Genomic DNA, 19,388 nt, shown 5'->3' on the forward strand with positions numbered 1-19,388 from the left:
CCCATTTCCCCCCAGAGAGAGCACAACACGTGCTAAGCTCTGGGGGCCAGGTTCTAGGTGTTTCTGGTTCATGTCCCGGGTCTGCTGCTGACCTGCTCTGTGGCCGTGGACAAGACTCTCCACTCTGGGACTCAATTTACCCATCTGTAAATTGGCTGTGGGATCCAGGCTTCTGCCTGAGATCATCCGTAGGTGTCTAGGATTCTTGTCTCAAACATGTCACCCAGGGACATTAATGGAGGCAGATCTAGCCTGGGGACAGAAACGGAACCCCTGAAGCACAGATACTTGAAGCAAAAGTTCTCCAACCCATGCTCATTTCTTATTAATTCACTCATTTGCTCATCAATTCATTTATTCATTCTTTCAATGACCATTTATTGAGGACCTATTATATCCAGGCCCCGATCTAGGTGGATGTGGTCCTTCCCTCTGGAATTCGTGGTGCAGGTCCCAGGCAGTGGACACTAAATAGGCATTGTCCCTGCAGAGGGTAAAAGGCTGCATGGGTGGCAGAGAAGGCTGTTCTGGGGCCCGCTGCTGCCCTCTGACTCTGGCTGGGTAGGGTATTAGGTCACAGGCCATGGTAGGCAAGGGGTGGTGGGGGGGGGGGGGGGGTGTTTCCAGGAGGAAGGGTCTGGTTTTCAGACAGGGCAGAGAATCGCACTGGAACTGTCCAGAGAAAAAAGTTTTCCCCAGCACATCAAGGAATGAACGTAAATTCAGTTGCCTGGATGGGAGTCCTGAAAGAGGGAAAGCTGAGGAGGAGACTGGAGGCGGCTTGTGGCGTCGCATCCTGTAGACCACAGCATTCGCCACGTAGGTGGCTGTGACCTGCACTGTTACCCCAAGTTCAGGAAGTGGGAGGGCCAGGTGGAAAAGACCACCGTTTCATAAAGCCCAGCCTGCTTTGGGAGAGTGACCCGCAGGCAAGAGGGACCACCAGGATTGCCTAACGTGCCACAAGGACCAGATGGTGGCAGGCAGGGCGGCCAGCCATCAGCAGGTCTGAGAAACACTTCCAGGTGGAAGTCTGAGCAGGGTGTTTGGACATGGTAAGGGGGTTAAGGGGCAGGGGCCCAGGACCTCTGCTGTCTGCCTGTTTGAGGGCCCACTGCAGGCCCAGTGCCTTTCAAGTGGGCAGCTGGGCACCAGGAGTCACAGGAGACAAGACAGATCTGAGGAAAACTGACGCTTTCAGTGTAGGACTGGCCACGCTGCGGCCTCTGACTGTCGAGCGGAGCTGTCCAGAGGTGGCTGGCCCTCAGGGCAGGAGAGTGCGGGGCCTGGGACACAGGCCTGGCTGGGGGTACAAGAGGGAAGAGCTGGGGAGCTGCTGAACCCAGGAATGCCCACCTGAGTGGTGGCAGTGGCCAAGAATGAGCAGGAGTGATGTGGGTGACAGGAAAGCCAGGACGGAAGCTTATGGGAAAGGAGGGCAGATGTAGTTTGAGGGTCAGGACACAGATGTGGCCACAGGGAAGCCCCTGAAGGCCACGCAGGGCAGGGCCACACTGGGCCTAGAGTGAGAAGAGACAGCCCCAGGAGGGTTTTGTCCCAGATCTCTGCTCTGTTGGGAACAGGAAAAGCCCGTTACCAGCCCAGGGAGCCACAGAGAAAAGAATCCCCCCTTGTCTAGCCACAGAGGAGCCCCCTTAAGGCTGAGGGAACCAGGGAGAACAGAGGCCTCGTGTGTGCATGCTAGTGGACCAGCTTAGAGAGACCAGGTTCAGGGCAGAGGGCCTTGGGGCTGGCTGCTGTGTGGCGGCAACTCAGGATGATTCCTAGGGCACCCGGCATGGGAGCTAGGTCTTGAGGGGAGCAGTTTAGAGGGGCAGTACCCCAAGTTAGGGAGTTCAGGGGGTAGGGGAGGCAGCAGCTACGGGGATGCTTTGGGGTGACAGGGGTCCTCAGGGCACTACAAAGACTTCCTGTGGATGGTGGCATCCAAGCTGAAGCTATAGGTGGGTGACAGGAGTATATCCAACCCAGGGAACAACCTATATAGGAACAGAGGCCAGTGGGAGCCAGGCATGTGACAAAGAGGTGGACATGGCCAGGGGCAAGAGAAGAGATCAGAGTGGAGAGGCCTGGTCATGGGGTTCAGAGGTTCCTGCATGTTATCATGGGGCCGAGGGAAGAAGTGAACGGCTTTTCCGAGGGGCAAGGGACAGGTTCAAACAAGGTCTTGCAGCAAGTTCCAGGGTGCCCCAAGTCAGTGAGGGGGCAGTGGAAATGCCAGTTGCAGAGATCAGGACAGAACTCAAAGGACTTCAGTGAAATTTTGGAGCCAGAAATCTAAGGCCTTGGTGATGCGTCTCTTGTGTGGAATAAGAGTCAAGGCCAACACCCAAATATCTGTCCTGCCCATGGCCATCTCTGCCTGGTAGCTTCATGAGTAACAAGTCCCATACACTCCAAAGGTCCCTGATGATGACACCTTTCACCTACCCTCTTCCACTGACCCAGCTGGTGACTGGGGCCACGTGTCTTCTGTTCATTCTCATTTTTGTTGAATTTTTTATTGAGGATGAGTGTCTGGAGAGAGGCCAAGGTCAGAGTAGTAAGGGGAAGGTGCTGGTAGGGCAAATGGCGGGACCCCAGAGAAACCTTGAATATCCTTGGAGCAGTGGAGGGGCCCCTGAATATAAGCAGAGGGGCCAAGGGGACAGTTTTTCTGGTTAAGGTGGCTGCCAGTGTGGCCAAGTTCTGTAAGAAACAAAGACAGTGCTGGAAAGTGGGCAGGACCCAGGCCACACAGGACCTCCAGCCAGCCCTGGGCTAACCAAGTGCCCAGAATGCCCTGCAGGTGCTGGGAAGAGCCACGCCAGAAGGGGCTAGCTAAGCAGGGGCCAGAGAGGGGGCCATGGCCATGGCCAAGGCTCAGGGCTGGCCCAGGCCCTGAGCATACTCCTGCCCCCAACAGGCATCATCGACAGCACACACACTGAGCAGCGGCAGGTGGTGGCTGTGACCGGGGATGGGACCAACGATGGGCCTGCACTCAAGAAGGCTGACGTGGGCTTCGCCATGGTAGGAGCGGCTCTCAGGGGTCTGGGGTGGAATCTGGCAGGAGCATATAGGCTACATAGCCTTGAAGTGGCTTGTGGGACCCCCAGTTGACACTCAGCTGACCCTTTGGCCCTGTGTGCATTCAATGCTCTCCAGCCTCCACATGGCCCCAGAGGTCTTCCTGGAAGGGAGGAGTCCTTCTGCTCAGGGAGAGCTTGGCAAGGAGGGGCACTTGCAGGTTGGGGACCAGGAGGGTGAGGGAGGAGAGGGCCCAGGGCAAGGCCTCCTCCGGGGGTGGGGGGTCTGTGTGTGTCCCTGTGTGTGGTCTGGCTGTGCTGGGCCCACTGGAATGGAACAGGAGTGGGCTGTGGTGGGCTGAGGATGTGCCAGGGATGGGGACAGCAGTATAGAGCCACTCACCTCCCCCGGCCACCCCTCCAGGCTCCTGTCCCTGTCCCCACAGGGCATCGCAGGCACGGATGTAGCCAAGGAGGCCTCAGACATCATCCTGACAGATGACAACTTCAGCAGCATCGTCAAGGCGGTGATGTGGGGTCGCAACGTCTATGACAGCATCTCCAAGTTCTTGCAGTTCCAGCTGACTGTCAACGTGGTGGCTGTAATCGTGGCCTTCACAGGCGCATGCATCACACAGGTGGGTCCTCGGGGTGCGGGCAGAGACCCCCAGCTGAGAGCTTCCTGAGCTGTGTCAGAATGCCTGGACTGGGGCACCCGTGATTGGAGCACCTGCCAGGAACCGCATCACAGTTCCCGGTGCAGGTGCCAGCCCCAGTGCAGTGGAGGAAATGAGGCCCCGAGAGGTGGCATGGCTCAGGTGGCCCAGTAAGTGGAAGACGTCAGCCTTATACCCCCATGGTCCTGGGCCAGGCACTGGCCAGACTCTTGGTCCAGGGCTAGGGGGAGACAGGGCCAGTGCAGGCCCAATGTAGATCACGGGACCGGCTGAGGGTCAGCGGGGCCCCTGGGGGCCTTGGTTCTGCAGTGATGGGGACAGTACAGGCAGCGGGAATGTGTTTATCCAGATCACTTCTTCTGGGTCTCATGCAGCCCTGTCCTCTGGACTAGGTGGGGCCTGCAGAAAACAAGACCTGGAGGTCTTCAGCCTCACCGCGTCCTCACTTTGAGACAGGAATTGGGATGATTCCCATTTGACAGAGGCAGAAACTGAGGCTCAGAGTAGGAGAGGCACCTACCACTGCTCCTGAAGCCTCCTGGTACTGCTACCAGCCCACCTCCTCCAGGAGCTGACCAGCCTGGCCTGGGCAAGAGGGTAGGCTGCCTCAGCCCTGGGAGGTCCCTGAGGCCTGACCCCTTCCAGCAGCCACCTCAGTATTCAAGCCCCTGTACTCAGGAGCCGCAGAATCCCAGAGTGCTGCGCTGCTACCGAGCTGGGTGGCCCTGGGAACCCTGCTCCCCTCTGTTGCATCCTGAGTCATGGGGACACTCCTGGTGGCCACTGCTTGCCCCAGTCTGAGAGTCAGAGCCCTGTGGGGTGAAGGGCAGAGATAGGGAGGGTTGGGTTCCCTTCTGCTGGAAAGAGTCCTCTCTCTTCTCCTGTGGATGAGAAGCTCCCTCTAGTGGCAGCTTGGGGACACTGCCATGGCAACAGAAACTCGGGCTTCTTGGATCCAACTGGTACCAGGTGGGGAAACTGAGGTTCAAAGAAAACTGGTAGTTGAACCAGGTAGGGGACCAGGGGGAATAGGTGGACCAGTCCCTGAGGTGCACTCAACCAGAGAAAGCTGAGGGGCAGGAGGAAGCCCAAGAGGGACGGCTGAGCCAGGGCAGAGGCCGGGGAGCTGGCCAGGAGGGGCTGTGACAATTGCCTAGGAGGTGAGCGAGCGCACGGGTGCAGGCAGAGGGGTCAGGGTGGGTGGGCTTCCTGAAGGCTGTGTTCCATGGCCCCCAGATGGGCAAGGCTAAAGCCACAGGGAGTCTGGGATGGAGAGAGGCCAGGTGGGAGGAGGTGGGTCCCTTAAAGCTAGGGAGACAGGTACACAGAGGAGAGCAGGGCCCAGGAAGGGGCCACAGGAGCCCAGTTTTTTTAATATATTTTGTTGTTGTTGTTGTAGTTGGACACAATACCTTTATTTTATTTATTTATTCTTATGTGGCGCTGAGGATCGAACCCAGGGCCTCACACATGCCAGGCGAGCGCTCTACCGCTGAGCCACAACCCCAGCCCAGGAACCCAGTTTTAAAAGGAGGGAGGAGGAGCCCTCTGAAAGGGAGGACCAGGAGAGTGGGGTCCGGAGTGGCCTGGCACTGCGGTGAGGCTGGAGGAGGGATCCTTCAATCTGATACAGAAGTGGCTGGTGACAGAGAAAGGCATTTGGGGGTACAGAGGGGCCAAGCCTACAGCTATGGTCAAGGCCTACGGGGCAGGAGGAGGGAGGGCGACCAGCAGCTTGTTCCTTCAGGCAGTGGAGACCCTGCGCTGTGATTGTGCCCGACACCTGGTGCCCTTCCGTCTCAGTCAGCGAGAGGTCTGGAAGGGCACACACCAGAATAGGGGCAGTGGTAACCTCTGTGAGATCCCCAGAGACTTTTAGCCTCCTCTGCTATTCCTTATGTGCCAAAATTTCCCAGCATGAAAATGTATTATTTTTAAAGTCATAGAAACACAAAGAGAGGTTTTTTAGAATAACGTAGGATAATAAGAGGCATGGAGAAATTGGGGACAAGGGTCACGGAAAGGAGAGACTTGAGCCACAGACAGTTGAGGGGAAAGAGGCAGCAGGAGGTGCAGAGGAAGGGGGGAGTGGCAGGGTCTGTGCTGTGACATGGCCAAGAGCAGGGGGGAGGGAGGTGGCGGGGATGCAGCTAAGATTACCAGAAGCTGGTGGCTGTTGGGCCTGGGGGACTGACTCTGCCTTCTCCTGGGGCAGCGGGGTACAGGGCTGAGGTGGGCAGCTCCCAGTCCTCCAAAGGAGGCTTCTAGAACCTGCTGTGCACCTGCTCAGGAACCCACGGGGCAGGCCAGCCTCATGTGACCTCCATCACATCCTACCAGCACTCTATGGCAGAGGAGGGGCTGGCTCCTGAGACAGAGCTCTCCTTGGGCCACTTCCCCAGGACTCCCCTCTGAAGGCTGTGCAGATGCTCTGGGTGAACCTCATCATGGACACGTTCGCCTCCCTGGCTCTGGCCACAGAGCCGCCCACTGAGACTCTGCTTTTGAGGAAGCCATACGGACGCAACAAGCCCCTCATCTCCCGGACCATGATGAAGAACATCCTGGGCCACGCAGTCTACCAGCTCACCCTCATCTTCACCCTGCTTTTCGTTGGTGAGCCCCCTGCCCACATCCTCAGTGGCCCTGTCACCACCTTCCAGGGACAGTTTGGCCCAGACCTGGCATCTGGATTCACAGCCACCTTCCTATTTTGCTCAAGCTTAGGGAGGTAAAGTAAGTTGCTCAAGGTCACAGAGGGAGCTTTGAGCAGAGTCTGTCCCTGTCACAGGCCTAGCTGACCCCAAATCTAGGGTTTTTTCCATGGATTGCAGCTCCCAGGTCTGAGTGCACATCACACAAGGTGGGTGCAGGGCTGACACTTCATGTCAGCTCATCAGAGCTGGGACCCCTTCCCTGACCTCTTCCAGCACCTTCTCTTGAACCAGGGAAGGCGTCCTCATGGAGACGTCTGTGTAATTGCCAGCTGCCTGCACAACACTTCCACCAAAGTTGCCTCATTTAGGCCTCCAGCCAGCCATGAGGCAGGTGCCCTTGCTCCTGTGTTAGGAAGCTGGCTGTCACTATAATAAACTACCCAAGAAAACTTAGAAAAGTTTATTTTGGTTCACAGTTTTGAAGGTTTCTGTCCACGGTCAGGTGTTTGGGCTAATAGCAAGGCAGCACTTCACGGCAGGAGCATGGGGTAGAGCAAAACTGATTGTCTTGGGAGCCAGGGGGCAGAGAGAGCAGAAGAGACCAGGGCCCATGTCCCCCTTCGAAGACATGCCTGTCCCTGTCACAGGCATGGCTTCCCACAAGGCTTCCCACAAGGCTTCCCACAAGGCTCCATCTCTCAAAGATTCCATCACCTCCCTGTAGCACCACCCTGGGGACCAAGTCTTAACACATGGGCCTCTGGTGGACACTCCAGATCCAAATTATAGTACCTTGACCCCCCATTACTCCAAGGCACCAAGGCTCACAGAGGTGAGGTGCTTACCTAAGGGCACACAGCTGGTCTGAGGAGGAACTAGAAAGAGAATCAGGTTTGGCTGGGATTCAGAATGGCCTGGTTTCTGTGGAGCCTCTGAGATGATCATGGTCCCCAACTCAGGAAGAGGAAGGGGCTGGCCACACAGAGACAGGCCAGTGCAGCGTCCCCAGCCTGGAGCTGGGTTTTCAATGCTAACGAGCATGTGCCCTCAACGCCCAGAGTATGCATGGTGGCGCAGCAAGGGTCTCAGTCCAGAAAGGGCAGTCACCTTCTGTAAATATGGAAAGTGCTGTGTTGTCGGGACATAGTTTACTGTTGTAAAAATTATCCTGAAAAGCTGTAGAGGAAGCCTCATGAAAGAAAACCTTGAGACACTAGGAGAAAGTGGTGGGAGAAAGGGAGGAGAACTGGGGCTCCTACTGCCTGCTGCCCGCACCACCACCCAACCCCGACTTCATCACCTGCCGTTCTTGGGTTTGGCTGGACACCTTCTACCCAGAAAATTCCATGACCTTCCTGGCACCAGTTCATGAGGTTTTACAAAAGGATACAGGATGCATCAGACATGCCACCAACAGGCATCCACGCAGCCATCTGGGGACCACCCCAAGCAACAGCTCAGGTGTGAAAGGATGAAGCCCAAAAGGGTGGTTCCAAGGCCATCCCAGCCTAGAAGCCCCACACTCACATAGGAATGGGGATCTCTTATAAACAGCCCCATGAGCTTCCAGAGGTCTCAGCAAGGGCATGCTCAGTGCCAAGCAGCAGAACTGTCAGGGAAGCCCAAATCCATGGCCTCCGTGTGATCAGCTTTCTGTTGCTGTAACAAAACACCTGAGATAATCAACTTAAAAAGAGGAAATGTTTATTTTGGCTTACAGTTTTGGAGGTTTCAGTCTATGGTCAGTCTGTTGCTTTTAGGCCTGTGGTGAGGAGGTACAGGCTGGAGGAAACTGCCCAACACGGAGGGGAAGTTAAGAGAGGAAGAGGCTGGGGCCTCAGAATCCCCTTTGATAGCATATCCCAGGGACCATAAGACCCCCCATTAGGCTCCACCTCTTAAAGGTTCCCCAATAGCACTGTGGGCTGGGGACCAAGCCTTTATCACTTGAGCCTTGGGGGACACTGGCAAACCATAGCACCTTCCCACAGGTTTTCTTGTCCTCCCAGTCCAGATGCACTTGCCAATCTAGGGTCACTTCTTATAAGCAATGTCACCCAGTATGCAACTGGCATTTTACCTTTCTCAGATTTCCACAGGAAAGGCGGAAGACAGCTCCCCAAGGTCTTTGCCCCCTGCCCCTTAGAGAAAGGGCTTTGCTGACCCTTCCCTCACTGACCAGGCAGCAGTGCGGGCTGTACCCTGCCCCGTGCTTCCAGCCGTGCCTCCCTCCTCTGCTGCTCCCAGCCCAGCCCCTGCCCTCTCGGCTTGGCAGGCGAGAAGATGTTCCAGATCGACAGTGGGAGGAACGCCCCCCTGCACTCACCACCCTCAGAGCACTACACCATCATCTTCAACACCTTCGTCATGATGCAGCTCTTCAATGAGATCAACGCCCGTAAGATCCATGGCGAGCGCAACGTCTTCGATGGCATCTTCCGGAACCCCATCTTCTGCACCATCGTGCTGGGCACCTTTGCCATCCAGGTAGCCAGGCCCCTGCCCTCACCTGGGCTGGGCTGGGCAGTGAGCACCCCAGCCCTCTGTGCCAGCCGCTGAGGGCCTGTCCCCCTGTGTCTCTGCTCCCTTTGACCTCCAGATAGTGATCGTGCAGTTTGGAGGGAAGCCCTTCAGCTGCTCGCCGCTGCAGCTGGACCAGTGGATGTGGTGCATATTCATCGGGTTGGGAGAGCTCGTCTGGGGCCAGGTGGGTTCCTGGGGGTTGCAGGTGCCTCTCTGCAGGGGAAGGGGAAGAGCACTGGACAGGAGCCCCCAGGAATGGGTCCTGGCTCTGCCATAGACTCACTGCCACCCCAGGCAAGGCCCTCACCATCTCTAGGCATCTGAGCAGAGAGGACCTATCCAGGTCCCAAATGCTAGACATCTATATGCCACCACTCTGAATTTTGCCTTTTATCTATTTACCATTGCTCCTGTTATTAATATTTTTTAATCAATTTGGGATTTTTTTTAACAAATTTACTTCAAAAGGCAACATAATATTACTAACATAACTAGAAAATCAGTCACTTACCATAAATAGAAGCTAACAAAAAATTTAATGTCATGAGCACACAATGTTATTAAGTGCTAGCTAGACACTGTGGCCTGCCAAGGCTCAGGGCCTGAAGCCAGTGTGTTGAAAGGGGACATTAGTCAGTGGTGTCCTGACTCAGAGGTACAAATCCTGCCATGTTTGCAGTGTGACACAGTACTGTGCCTGGGGTCACAGGAGATCTTCCCTGGCTTTGGGAATACTCTCTGGTGGCCCCTCTAGCCCTGATCCCAGGACATTCTTCAGCCAGTTCCCTCCCCTATGTTTGCCGAGTTCCACGCACACGAGCATTGAGTGTACCCACATGCACACGCACACACGCACACACGCACGCACGCACACGCCATCACAACTCTGACAGCTTGCTCATGACCTAGGTGCTGGGTAGGTGTCCAGAGCTCATCCTGGACCCAAGGAGCTTGATTTCCAAAGTGCTCAGACACCCAGGCCGTGGGGACCCCACGGGCCTGAGACATCATTTTCTCCTTCATGGCTGTCCCCAAGCTAGAGTAAGAAGCCACAGTGACAAAAATTAACTAGAAGATACAGAAGAAAGTTATCAGCAGTACTGGAACTGGAGGTGGAACTCCAGTGGGTCTCCATCACTGAACTACATTCCCAGCACCTTTTATTTTTAATTTTGAGACAGGATCTAAATTTCCCAGGCTGACCTTGAACTTGTGACCCTCCTGCCTCAACCTCCCAAGTTTCTGGTATTACAGGTTTCATTTTGAAATGACTACCATACCCAGGAGTTTCATCTTTAAAATTTGGAGCTTCTTTGGAAAATTGATAGACTCAATTTGATCTAGGAACCCCTTCTCTGGGCACCTCTTGGGACCAGGCCATCTCTATCACACTGAAGCCCATACTCTCAGCATCTGGGGGAGCAGATTCTGAAGGACTAAGGTCTATACCAGTGGACAGTGTTGTCCCTAAACTCCCAAGAACCCTTAGGCTGAGTGTCTGTCCTCATGGATTAGAGGGATCTCTGGCATCTGCTACATCAGGCTGACTCTTGGGCCTCGGACCCATGGACAAGCCATTTGGGAAGCCTTCAGATGGAGAAGAAGGCACATCCCTTCTTGTATTGCCTTCCCAGTATAAGATTGGCTAGCCCCAGGCCACCTGGACCTATGCCCTTGTTCCCCCGGTTTGGAGATCCCTTGACCCAGTGACCTCAGGGGGAAATGCACCCGGGAGACCTGAGGGCCAGCCATAAGCGAAGGTCTACACAGCAACTTACACTCCCGGCTGCATCCTCGCTGATGGGGAAACCAAAGCTCAGAGAGGGTACATGACCTGCCCAGGGCTACACAACCAGCACAGTGTGATGTCTTCCAAGTCACATCTGGGCAACTTCTGAAGGCCCAGAGGTCCCACTGTGCCCCTGAGTCTAGACGAGTGAGTGAAAAAGTAAGTTAACAAGGACTTGTAAAAGGTTGAGCCAAGGGATGGGAGAGATGGACTAAGGAGCAAGTGGGTCCTGAGGCTGGACGCCCTGGTAGAGGAGGAGGGAGAGGAAGTGGAGGAGAAGCTGGAAGGACAGGCTGCCCTGAACCCCTGCTGGGTGGTGTCCCTTGCAGGTCATCGCCACCATCCCCACGAGCAGGCTCAAGTTCCTGAAGGAGGCAGGCAGGCTCACGCAGAAGGAGGAGATCCCTGAGGAGGAGCTCAACGAGGACGTGGAGGAGATCGACCACGCCGAGAGGGAGCTGCGCCGCGGCCAGATCCTGTGGTTCCGGGGCCTGAATCGGATTCAGACACAGGTACAGGAAGCCCCAGGGTGGGGCCCAGGCCTTGCTGGCAGATGGTGGCAGAGGTCAGTGTGTGCCTGCCATCCCCAGAGCTGGCTCTGGCACCGAGGGTGGCCACAGAAAGGCCCAGGGGACTTTCATAGCGCCCTGCAAAGAGTACTGTAAGGCCCCAGACCAGCCCTCACTGTGTCACCAGCCACTCGCACACGACGCTCCTTATACACACACTCATGCTGCTACAAGGACAGAGCAGCCTCCTCAGGAAGACTCCATCACACTGTGGCCCCCCCCAGGAGCCGCTGCAGGGGTCGATCCCACCCTGGGTTTCCAGGAGAAGTCCCTTGGGAGGGTGGTAGAGGGGCAGCTCTGAGGGCTGAGGTGAGTGAGGGGACTGTGGTGGCTGGGGACGGCCACCAGGAGGGGTAGGGCAAGGCTAGGTGGAAGCTACAGGCCAGGATTGCCTCACGTTTTCTCAGGGCCCCGGGGTGAGACCTTTATGCACCCACGCACATCCTCTGCCCCCACAAGGGCTCCAGACACTCCCCCAGACTCCCACAGGTGGTCAAGGAGGCCCTGGGGAGCAGGTACACAGACACACCTGTGCCTGCCACACACACGCGTGGGGAGCCACCATGCGACATGTAATAAACCATGTCCCTCCACAGGCACAAGCCTCATGCTCACCCAGAGCCCCCTCCCCCAGTCAGAGGCTGTTCACAGGCATGCTGTCACCATTCTGTGAGGCCGGGATCAAAAGGGGACCAAACCAAGAGAGAGGCCTTCTGACCTGAGAGACCACCAGGGGCACTCCAGCTGGGGAGGTCATCCTTGATCCCTCCCTGACCCTCTGGGAAAGCTTGGCAAAGAGCCACCGCTGCACCTCGGTCTCCAGAGGTGGACTAGCAACTTCATTTCTGTCCTGTGCAGCAGGTGGTTCCCCTGGGCCACTTCTCACCCCACAGTGCCAGTCCCAAACCTCATCTCATTTGACCTTTATGGCCTGAGAGGACAGGTGGGTCTGCCTCCCCAGTTCTAGAAGCCACTCAGCCCCTGAGGTGGCCCTTCTGCTGAGATGGCATGACCCGGATGGGACAGGGAATGGGTTTCAGACCCAGAGCTACCTGATGCAGCCTGGGCACCCCCTTCCCTAGCCAGGACCCCAGTGGCCCCACTTCCTGTGGGGGCAGAGCATCCGGTGGCTCCAGTCCTGTGACTGTCACTGTCCTGCAGGTCTCCAGATTGCTGGAGGAACCAAAGACTGTAGTTTCTAGAGTGGGCATGAGCAGAGCATACCCATACCCGCCTCTTCCTGAGCACTAACGTGGGCCTGGTGTTTGCTGTTTGCAGATAAGCCTGCCAGGTAGATGGCTTTGCCCCTTCTTAAGGACAAGAAACAGGACTCAGACAGGGGACTTGCCCAAGGTCACCTAGCTAGTAAGTGACAAAAGCCAGAATTTGGACCAAGGTCTGCCCACCCCAGGGCCCCCACCACAATGCTCTTGGCTCCAGGCCTGGCCCAGGGAGGCTGAGCAGCTACTCTTCTGGCCAAACAGCATGCTCACCCCCAGCCTCCCCCAGCCACGGTCCCCAGCCCTTAGCACAGGGGAGAGGCTGGAACCCTGTGTCCTCCCGGGGACCCTGGGGCCTACAGATGGGCCCGGAGCTGAGCAGACATCTTTCAGAGCCTTGGAGTGTGTCTGGTATTTTTTGTTTTGGTTTAAGTGACTGTTGTCGTTGTCGCCGTGGCTGCGGCTGTTCTCGTGACCTTGCACCTGTCAGTTGTGTAGCTGTCGTGTCCGTTCTTCTCGCAACTTGTCTCGTTCTCTCCTCCGTTGCAGATTGAAGTAGTCAATACATTCAAGAGCGGGGCCTCCTTTCAGGGGGCCCTGCGGAGACAGTCCTCCGTCACCAGCCAGAGCCAGGACGTAGCCAATCTCTCTAGCCCTAGTCGCGTGTCGTTGTCCAATGCTCTTTCCTCTCCGACCAGCCTTCCTCCTGCTGCAGCTGGGCGTGAGTGTGACTCCTTACCGCCTCTGCTGGCGCCACCAACGCCAGCCCCTGGGGCGGGCAGGGGCAGGGGTGCCAGAGGACGTGGGGGGCAGCTGGTCACGTCAGGCCCAGGGGGCTAAAGGGTCACTACCACTGAAGAGGGTCCCAGTTGGTCAGGAGGTCATAGCCAGTCACTCAGCAGGCCAGGGTCAGCTGGGTCCAGGGGTTACAACCAACCTGTCAGTGTCGTTAGGGTCACAAGCCGTCCAAAGGTCTGAGTCAGAAGATCACCAGTGGACAGGAGGGTTTGGGTTTCAGTGATCTAATGGTCTCAGTCCACCACAGGTCCCAGAAGCCAAGACAGGCGGTCATAGAGCTGGCCAGAGTGTCATCTAGTTTAGTTGTACTTTGTCAGGAAAAGCCTAGCCCATGACGACAAGGGTCAGAGTTGGCCTGCAGGTCACAATCTTGCAGTCAAAGTCAAGCAATGGGTACTGTGGGTCAGGGTAAAAGCCCCTCAGGGGTAATAGTGGGATCCCACCAAGAGAGAGGTCATGTCATCTCGGCTTTCCCAGATGATCAGATAATACCTAATGGTGTTGGAAGTCATGACCAAGAGGGACAGACAGGCCAAGAGGTCACTGTAGGCCAGAGGTCACCATCAGTCAGGAGTCCCAAAATTCTGAAATCTCCCTTCTAGAATGTCCCTCCCCTTGCCCATCTGATGGCATCAGGGGACTTACAAACACTTCCCCTACTAGAAGTCGGGACACGCTAAATTTCTGACCCCCTCCTGGAAAAGACAAGGCTCCTGCCCATGGGTGTGGGGCATACCTCACATCTCTTCTGGGTGCCAGCAGGCCCGGAGGGTTCAGGTCTAACCTTTGGCATCCTGTCCTTCTTTATCTGAGGGTCCGAGGGACTGTGAGCCCTCCTTCATCTCCCTCTTCCTCTCCTCATGCCGCCCCTTCTGACCTGAGTCCCTCATCTCTCATCTCTGGATTTCCTGGCTTCTCCGTGACTTTAGGCCCCAGAAGGAGTCAGTCTGTATTTCCCAGATGCTCCCTGGTTTTGTCTCCAGTTAGACCCCCCACACTCAAGGGAGTCCCTGGGTCCAGTGTTCCCACCAGACAGTGGGAAACAGACTCCAGGCCTTACCTCTTGAGGCTTCATGAAGTGCCCCTACCTGCACCCAAAACCACAGCAGCCGCAACGCTCCTCCCTCCCCAGCAGGGTGTGTGTGGTGTGGGAGCTATTCCATATGACCACAAAGAACCTGATCCTGTCCATGGCCTGCGCTCATCTCCTGCCCAGTTCACAAGACTGCAGGAAGGATGCAGAAAATGTTCATTCATTAGCACAAAAACACAGCGATGAGGTGACCAGATGCGCCACGGGATGTGGACATGTATGTAAGCAGCTGGTGTCTGAGTCATGTTCCCATAAGGTGCCGTCACTAGGAGATCACTGCCAGGCTTTCTCTGGGCAGGAAACACTTTAGTCCCAACTTCTCTGGCCTTCAGACCAAAGCCCTCACCCCAGATGACTCTTCTACTCTTTCCTGTCCCTGTAGCAGCTTAACTTTGACCTTGCACAGCACCCCACCTGTCTAGAAGTGCAGTCTCCAAGTGTTCTGGTACGGAGACACCCCTGTTGGTGACTCCAGAATTGCTCTGAGTGACCCTGATTGCCAGGACTGTGGCTCCTGGGTGCAAGCTCAGTTCTTTTTTCCATTCCCTTTAACCACTGAGCCACATCCTCAGCCCTGCTTTTTTATTTTATTTTTTTTTTTTTGAGACACGGCCTTGCTAAGTTGCTAAGGCTGGCCTCGAACTTGTGATCTTCCTGCCTGAGCTCCCTGGCCACTGAGATTACAGGGATGCGCCACCTTGCCTGGCCTCTTTCAGCCTCTTTCTTGAAGCACAGTGCTTTGCACCGGCCAGGACAGAACTCACCCAACATTCCTGGGCACCCACACAGCCTTGGCAGACCCTCCCTGGGTTTAGTCCCTCAGCTTAGCCCTCATGATCAAGAAGAAAGCTCAGTCCACTCACACCTCCGCGCCTCCTTCTCACTCTTCTTTTGTGTCATTTGTAAAACCATTCAAGGAGGCCAGTAGTGGGACAGTACTGTTCCTTCAGAGAAATGCACCTCTATGCCCACTCTTAAACTCCCTCCAGCCCAGATCAGCCCCCCTTATCCCAACTGACCTCAACTTTGGAAAAAGCCTCTGAATGGAGCTTAGGCAGAGGCTGTCCCAAAGCTGACCTACTGGTCCTCACCCCTGACCCTTCATTCTCCCAGAAGCCCCAGTGGGGTTGGTCACACCAACTCCCTCACCCAAGCCCATCGCCAGGAACCTAGCATTCCTACCCTCTTGTTTCAGAGTCCAGCCTATAACTGGGTTCCAGAAGGGCATAGGGTCCCAAAAAGAACCTCACCATCTTCTTGCCCAAGGGCACGGGCTCCAAGAGGGATCCCAACCTCTGTAGTCTCAGCATACACATTTGGTCATGAGGGTCACTGTGCAAACACTAAGTAAACATCCCTTGTCCTTTGCTTGAATAGTTTCCATAACAATGTCACCTCCTCTGGTCTCCAAGGACTCTGAGGACCCTCTAAATATGAGACAAGGTCCCTTGAGAAGCCAAAAATGCTTCCTGCCCACAGGGAGGTTTGAATCAAGTGGCCAGGACACAGCAGCAGGGCCCCATTGGGTGGATAGACAGGGGCTGCCCCCACAAAGCAGGATCTACACATTGGGGGCTCTTCAGCAAACATGGCCATGTGCCTGCCGAGGCACAGAGAGCTGCAGTCTGTGTGCCCCTAGAGGAGTCAAACCACTGTCCCTAGCCAACAAGAGTTGATCACCAGCCTGGACAACTTAGCAAGGCCCTGTCACAAAATGACTAGGAAGAAAGGACAGTCTACCAGCATGTTAATGGAACAGAGGAAGACACTGACAGACACCCACAGCAAAGGAGTGGCGAGAAGTCTGTCCCCTCGTTGTCCCATCACCCCATACCACTTCCCAGACAGGTCCACAGACCTGGAGGCATGGAGGCTGAACTTCCATTCCACAGCGGGCACCCACACCCACAGGCTCACTGGGAAAAGTCCCCCAGCCTGGTAGGGAACGAGACACAGCATGATTTCCCACTCGTGACCAGAACCCCATTCGGCTCTTTCATCAAACGCCAGGCTGCACGGCCTCTTCTTCCCCTTCTCCCCCTCAAATCCTAACTCATCTCAAGCCATCTTTGTCCTGAGCAAGTCTGTAGCAGGTTCTATGTTCATCAGTGAATTCCTGCTCCTTCAGACCCACTCGTGAGCCAGGCCTGGGCCACATTCTGGACACCATGCCTCCCTAGACAGACAGGGGACCACCTGTCCTGGTTTTGAGGACTGCTAGGGCAAGGAGTGTGCAGTGAGGAAGAGAAATCAAGACAAGGAGGAGGACAGAAAGCTGGACCTCTCTTTAGCATTTTGGTAACTCATTTAGGCGACTTGGGTTGGCAAGAAAATGGCTTGCTTCTGGGTTGGGGGGGGGGGCCCCAGACCTCTCCACTGTCTGAATATGCCATGTGTTTGTTTCCCTAGAGGGCTAGAGAACCCTGGACACAGAGTTCAGCAAGAGAGAGTGAAATTAAAACAGGTTGTGAGTCTTTAACCTTGAGCCTGAAATGAATGTGAATCAATCCCAGACTCTTGGCTTCCTTGAAGCCGGGTAAACATTCGAGTATGTGGAACCCAGGAAGCATCTCAGAGAGGGGCCTGTGCATCCCCCAGAGCCCTCCCGTAGCGCCAGGTGCCCTGTGCTGACCAAGCCACACCAGCTGAATCCCGCCCACTGGGTCCTTCCTCTTTCCTGGTCCCTGTACCCAAACTTGACTTCTGCCCCCAAGTCCCATCTCCACGGCAGGCAGGGAGGGGAGATGGAAGAGCATTTTTTTCTTCCCATATATATTTTTTTCCATTTCAGCCACAGAGAGAACCGAAGTGGAGACTTGAGATGGCCGTGGCGGGGTGTCCCGAAAAGTCTTGTCCCCACAGTCTTGTCCAGAGCAGTTCATTATTTCTGTTGTCTCCATGCCAGGGGGAGGGTGGAAGGGCCTCATCTCATTGTGTGTCGTCCCCTCTGCGTTGTCAGTCACATGACAGGGGCCTGCCACTGTCCCCTTCCCCCACACATGCACCAAGTGCTCCAGCCGGCATCTCAATGCACATCAGCCTCAGAAAGCCCATGCACTAGGGCAGTGCTAGTGACACTGATTACCCCATTTTACAGATGAGAAAACTGAGGACTTTTTGTTTTGTTCTGCATTTTCTCTCAGTCAATGGTGTGATGGCCCATATATCCAGAGATCCGAGTATTCATCATCCCTACAGAGCCACCAATAGGGAAGTCGGGGCAGCCAAGGGGGCCATCACAAAGTGCCAGCACTAATGCAGTGTCTGGCCAACTCTGTTGTCTCTTATTTAAAGCATGATTCTAGCAAGTGCTGGACTCTGGAGGGACTCTGGAGAGACAGAGATGCTCCTTAGAAAACATGCGGAAGTCAGCACTGATAACTGATATCCCACAGCAGAGGGGAACTTCAGGGGGGAGGAGAGAGCCAAATGGGGTGACCTGGCACCAGACCAAGAAGGACGACAGCAGAACCCAAGTTAAACTCTCCCTGTGTTTGTCCTCAGAAGACAGAGCGCACATGAGAGCTATAGAAGCCCTCTCCCAAAAACAGTGAAATACACCTCAGTTATGATACACAGAATCACCAACCAGAGGCACCCAGAAAATTCACTCCCAGGGAACAGGCTTCCACACCATGCCATCAGAGGAGCCAGCCCTGGGGTTAGCCGAGAGCTCAGGCTGGGACTTCTAGGGCCTCCCCACAACCATCTCCACAGGGTCCTCTGCTTCCCTGCAGGCTGGAGGTGTCACCAAGGCCCTGCCCCTCGGCCCCACCCCCCATACACACTCCATACCCAGCCACCGTGTTCCTCCACCTCTCACTCTGCTCTGAGTTGGGGCTGGGAAGAGAGCACAAGGCACCTTTGTCCCGAGGCCCATCAGTCCCCTGAGGTGACAGGCATGTCCCCTCTCCCAGGAGCCCAGAGAGGGGATACCTCTCTCCCAGGTGAGGGTCCTGCCCCTCTGCACCCTGTAAGGCAGGACAGAGCATGACCAGAGAGACAGTGTGGGTCTCCCACAGCCAAGGCACAAAAGGCAGCAGAGCCAGAGCCCACACTTGGGTCTCTTCCTACTTCCAAGTCCCCATCCACTGTCCTTGAAGACCCAATGAGCAGCCTCCTTCCAGTCTTCAGGGGAGGCTGAGCCTCGTTGCGTAGCTCACCACTGACAAGAAACACTGTACACGCCCCCCGGAAGTGCCCGGGGAGGCTGGGCTTGGCCATCTGCTTCTGGCCTCATTTTTTGGTTTTGTGTTTTCAAAGCACAAATAAAGAAATGAACAAAACACCCCAGGAAACCAGAGAACCCCCCACCACCACCAAAGCAAGCTCCACTGACTGGCCAGGGCTGTGAGTCTATACTCGAGTGTTTACCTCCCAAATGCATGAAGGAAAGAAACGCTGGGTACAAACGATCTCGTTCACATTGCCCAGGCTTCCAAGTGTAGCCGTGTGTCCGTCTGTGTGTGCTGTGTGGTTCCTGACCCTGCTGTGGCATGCTCCCTGCCCCTGAATGTCACCATCTGCGGCTCCTTCGTGCTTTCTGGCTGCCTCTGCTCTGCGCCTCAGAAAGACCTGAGCTGGCTTCATCCGCTTTGCTGCCTCAGTTTGATGTCCCCGTTCTCTGTTTGGCCTCGTATGTCTTCTCTCATCCCCGCTCATCCAGCCGTCTCTCCTTCCTGTCCCTTTACTGTGTGACACGTAACCTGTTCCATGTGGTTTGGTTTCTTAACTGTGTGTGGTTTTGGGGGGTTTTTTGGTTTATTTTTAAGATTAATTAAAAAAAAAAAAAAGCCTTTCCTCTTTCCCCGTCTCTTCCCCTGCCCCTCTCCCTTCTGCATGGTCGAACCTCTGCTGTCAAGTTAACCAGGCTCAGTCTCTCACTAGGTCGGGGTGCCCGTTGGAGTGGACCATGCTTCCGTTCACCACTGTGTCCCAGCATCTCTTTCATGGTGCTTGATGACCCTCCTGTCCTAATACTGTAGTTCTGACCAAAACCAAAGCCATTTTAAAATCCAGCTCATGGATGCACA

At 55.5% G+C, this 19,388-nt stretch overlaps 1 protein-coding gene across 11 annotated transcripts in view; it reads left to right on the forward strand.

The window, feature by feature from the left end:
• Positions 1 to 19,388, forward strand: part of Atp2b2 (ATPase plasma membrane Ca2+ transporting 2) — a 351,907-nt gene that overhangs the window by 329,263 nt on the left and 3,256 nt on the right. For 6 of the 11 annotated variants that reach the window (XM_046425452.2, XM_058572950.1, XM_058572953.1 and 3 more), the window contains 6 exons: positions 2,927 to 3,033; positions 3,476 to 3,667; positions 6,109 to 6,322; positions 8,639 to 8,850; positions 8,963 to 9,070; positions 11,005 to 11,187. In XM_046425452.2, coding sequence (XP_046281408.1) covers positions 2,927 to 3,033; positions 3,476 to 3,667; positions 6,109 to 6,322; positions 8,639 to 8,850; positions 8,963 to 9,070; positions 11,005 to 11,187 — 1,016 coding nt within the window. Of the gene's footprint in view, positions 1 to 2,926; positions 3,034 to 3,475; positions 3,668 to 6,108; positions 6,323 to 8,638; positions 8,851 to 8,962; positions 9,071 to 11,004; positions 11,188 to 13,013; positions 13,190 to 16,764; positions 16,820 to 19,388 lie in introns of those variants that run through there. The other 5 variants (XM_058572951.1, XM_058572954.1, XM_058572955.1 and 2 more) reach the window with 3 other exon arrangements.

This window comes from Marmota monax, unplaced genomic scaffold (assembly GCF_021218885.2).
Source record: "Marmota monax isolate L192 unplaced genomic scaffold, Marmota_monax_Labrador192_F-V1.1 WCK01_AAM20220418_F8-fsc00028, whole genome shotgun sequence".
In the NCBI taxonomy this organism is placed as follows: Eukaryota; Metazoa; Chordata; class Mammalia; order Rodentia; family Sciuridae; genus Marmota; species Marmota monax.